This window comes from Anopheles aquasalis, chromosome 3, assembly GCF_943734665.1.
Source record: "Anopheles aquasalis chromosome 3, idAnoAquaMG_Q_19, whole genome shotgun sequence".
Taxonomy (NCBI): Eukaryota; Metazoa; Arthropoda; class Insecta; order Diptera; family Culicidae; genus Anopheles; species Anopheles aquasalis.
This window is the reverse complement of record NC_064878.1, coordinates 21,406,596-21,409,095: the sequence shown is the minus strand read 5'-3', so window position 1 is coordinate 21,409,095 and position 2,500 is coordinate 21,406,596. Positions and strand designations below refer to the sequence as shown.

Sequence of the window (2,500 nt, the reverse complement as noted above, 5' to 3'; positions counted from 1 at the left end):
ATAGCAGGTGGTGTAGCATGTTGGGTAGAGGGTAGAGGTACTGTTTTTATTACTTCCGAATCGATGGTTACCGGCGGCGATGGCGATCGACGGGACATTTGTACATCCTGTGCTATCTTTGCAAAACTCAGCACATCCCTCGTCTCCTCGTACTGATCCCCTTGTGGGCTGACACAGACGATCATGTCCCCGTTACAGCACCTCTAGACGGTGAAACGATTCTCAGAGTTCTACACTGCGCGAAAATTTTCGTTTTCCTAGCGCAATTGTCGGCAAACGTCAAAAACTCCATATAAAGTTTGACGTTTGCCGACAATTGTGCTCTCGCATCGCAAATTTTGGCTGTGTGTAGAAACACTCTCAGGTTCAAGAATTTGCTCAAATTTGCTGAGAATGGCCCGAGAATCGGTTTGCTGTCAAAATAACAGGCAATGACAGATAGTTTGACAGGTAGCTCAGCTGAGCCTCAGGCTCGCTGTATTCTCAGTTTCTACACGAGCGAAAGCATTCTCGGTTCGGATTTGTATGGATTTGACAGTCTCAATTCTCAGTCTCGAGAAATTCTCGCACCGTCTAGAGGCGCTGTAACAGGAGCGAGAAATGCTCTCGGTCAATAGGGTGGGTTGCTTGCGGTTGTCATTTCATCGCGCAATTGGTGTCACCCAAAAAAGTACTGAACCGAATTTATCTGTTTCTAATAGGTTTCAATGAAGGGACTACATTACTGGGCAGCTGATAATCCGTGTTCTAGATAAGAGTCGTTCTGGATCGTTGATTTGCTCCTGAGATCCTCGCCCGCTAATTCAATCAAACTATTATGGAGTGTGTTCGATCGCTGCTGGGCTACGCTACCAGATGTTTTTCCTGCCAAGAAGATTCGTCGGCACAGGTTGGTGTCCACCCGATCTGCCCATCCATCCGCCTTCGTTGATGGGCGGTACTCTGCGATGCGATGGTTTCAAAGTTGTTTCTTCTTTTTTGCAGGGAAATGAGCCAAACGAACGAACACATCTGCTGGCGGATCCGGTCAACAACAGTCCAGCGATGCGGCGGACGGATAGCGAAATCTTTACGCAAGAGTATTCCAACTCGGTACCCAAAAAGGATGAGCAATCGGCACTGGAAAAGATACTGCAGGAAACATCCGAGTAAGAACAGGGGAAGCCAGTGGCTGAGTCAGGATTTGTGATGTTGGGTTTCTTGTCGCTTTTCAGAAACATTATCGATGTGGCCGCGATGGATACCCAGAAGCTGGAGGCTAGCGAGTACAACGATCGTGTCCGGATCTATACGCAGCGGTTGCAGCAACAGTGGAACAACGTTAGCCACCCGAACCAGGTCGACAATGTGTGCCTACTGAAGGATATACCGAGCCCGGAAGCAGTACTAGCTTCGGTGCCAATTGCACAGGAGGATCTAAAGATGGTAACTCGGCGCAGGACAGGATCCTTGCAACACGCATAATATCATGAACCAATAAGCCAATCTGTTGATCGTTTTCCAGATCCAAAATATGGTCCACAAAGCAAACATCGCCGTATCCCAAATAAGCGTCGCACACACCGAGAACCTGGTCGTCCCTTTTAGGATTCCATAATGTTACGCCGTTAGAAGGAACCTGTAAAATACGTGCATGCGGTGCGAGCGGCCAACCGGTGGGTTAGGCCAATTTATCTTTCTCTTCCAATACATCATCGACCGGCCGTGAAACGCAAGCACCCAACCATATTTGCTACACAAAGCACCGTTCAGAAGCGAGCATGCGGATTACGATGGACGGTTTTGTGTGTCCCGGGGCGTTAGCTAGTTTCTTTTTTATGTATGCGAACATCGAACTATCGGCACGGCACAGGACAAGCCATAAAAGAATGAATAGAGATAAGCATCTGGCGGGAGCTGTGGTGATGGCGCGACGGCTACAGCAAGTGCCCGATGGATGAGGAGCTTTAAAACGCGAAAGTGTACAGAATAAAAAAAAAGCATTAACTACGTTTCTGAGCATTTCTTTTGGGTGATTGATTGGCTACCTAATTATACAGATATTTTAATTGGAATCTGGCTGATAAGAGATGCCGATTAGTTCGGAACGTTTCCGTAATCCTTTTTTTTGTGCACAGTAACACAAACATGAACGTGAATAATGATAACCTTCCGATGTAACATGAACATAAACGAATAGATTTAAGTATTTTTTGGTAATAGTTTAGGGAATTAATAGAAATAAATCCATTTTTCCTCCATTTGTTCCACTTGTACATTACGTGAGAAGAGTAGTATGCATTGACGGCGCTTGCTTGCTCTGTCAGAACACCACGTTACGTCAAAGTGTTCGCCATTCGGTCGGCCGGTCGGTTCACGGAAGCCAAGGACAAGTGGGTGAATCCCGCGAAACCGTGAATCGCTCCGTTTTTCGCTTGATGCTGTTTATGTGTCGATAAATTGTAAACATCTTCGATCGCGTGATCGTAGTGCGTGATATTCCGGAAAGAAGCACGCACCA

The 2,500-nt window shown here is 46.7% G+C and overlaps 2 protein-coding genes across 2 annotated transcripts in view; both read left to right on the top strand.

The window, feature by feature from the left end:
• Nucleotides 1-657: 657 nt before the first annotated feature.
• Nucleotides 658-1,986, top strand: LOC126575183 (uncharacterized). The gene is made up of 4 exons (XM_050235752.1): nucleotides 658-889; nucleotides 985-1,148; nucleotides 1,215-1,425; nucleotides 1,505-1,986. Exons 1-4 carry the CDS (start codon nucleotides 818-820, stop codon nucleotides 1,595-1,597), a joined length of 540 nt encoding a protein of 179 aa, XP_050091709.1. The 5' UTR covers nucleotides 658-817; the 3' UTR covers nucleotides 1,598-1,986.
• Nucleotides 1,987-2,398: 412 nt separating this feature from the next.
• LOC126574318 (transcriptional adapter 3) overlaps nucleotides 2,399-2,500 on the top strand; it is a 1,964-nt gene continuing 1,862 nt past the window's right edge. The window contains exon 1 of the mRNA XM_050234450.1: nucleotides 2,399-2,500. This exon is cut by the window's right edge and continues 246 nt beyond it. The gene's annotated coding sequence lies outside the window, so the exon portion shown is untranslated.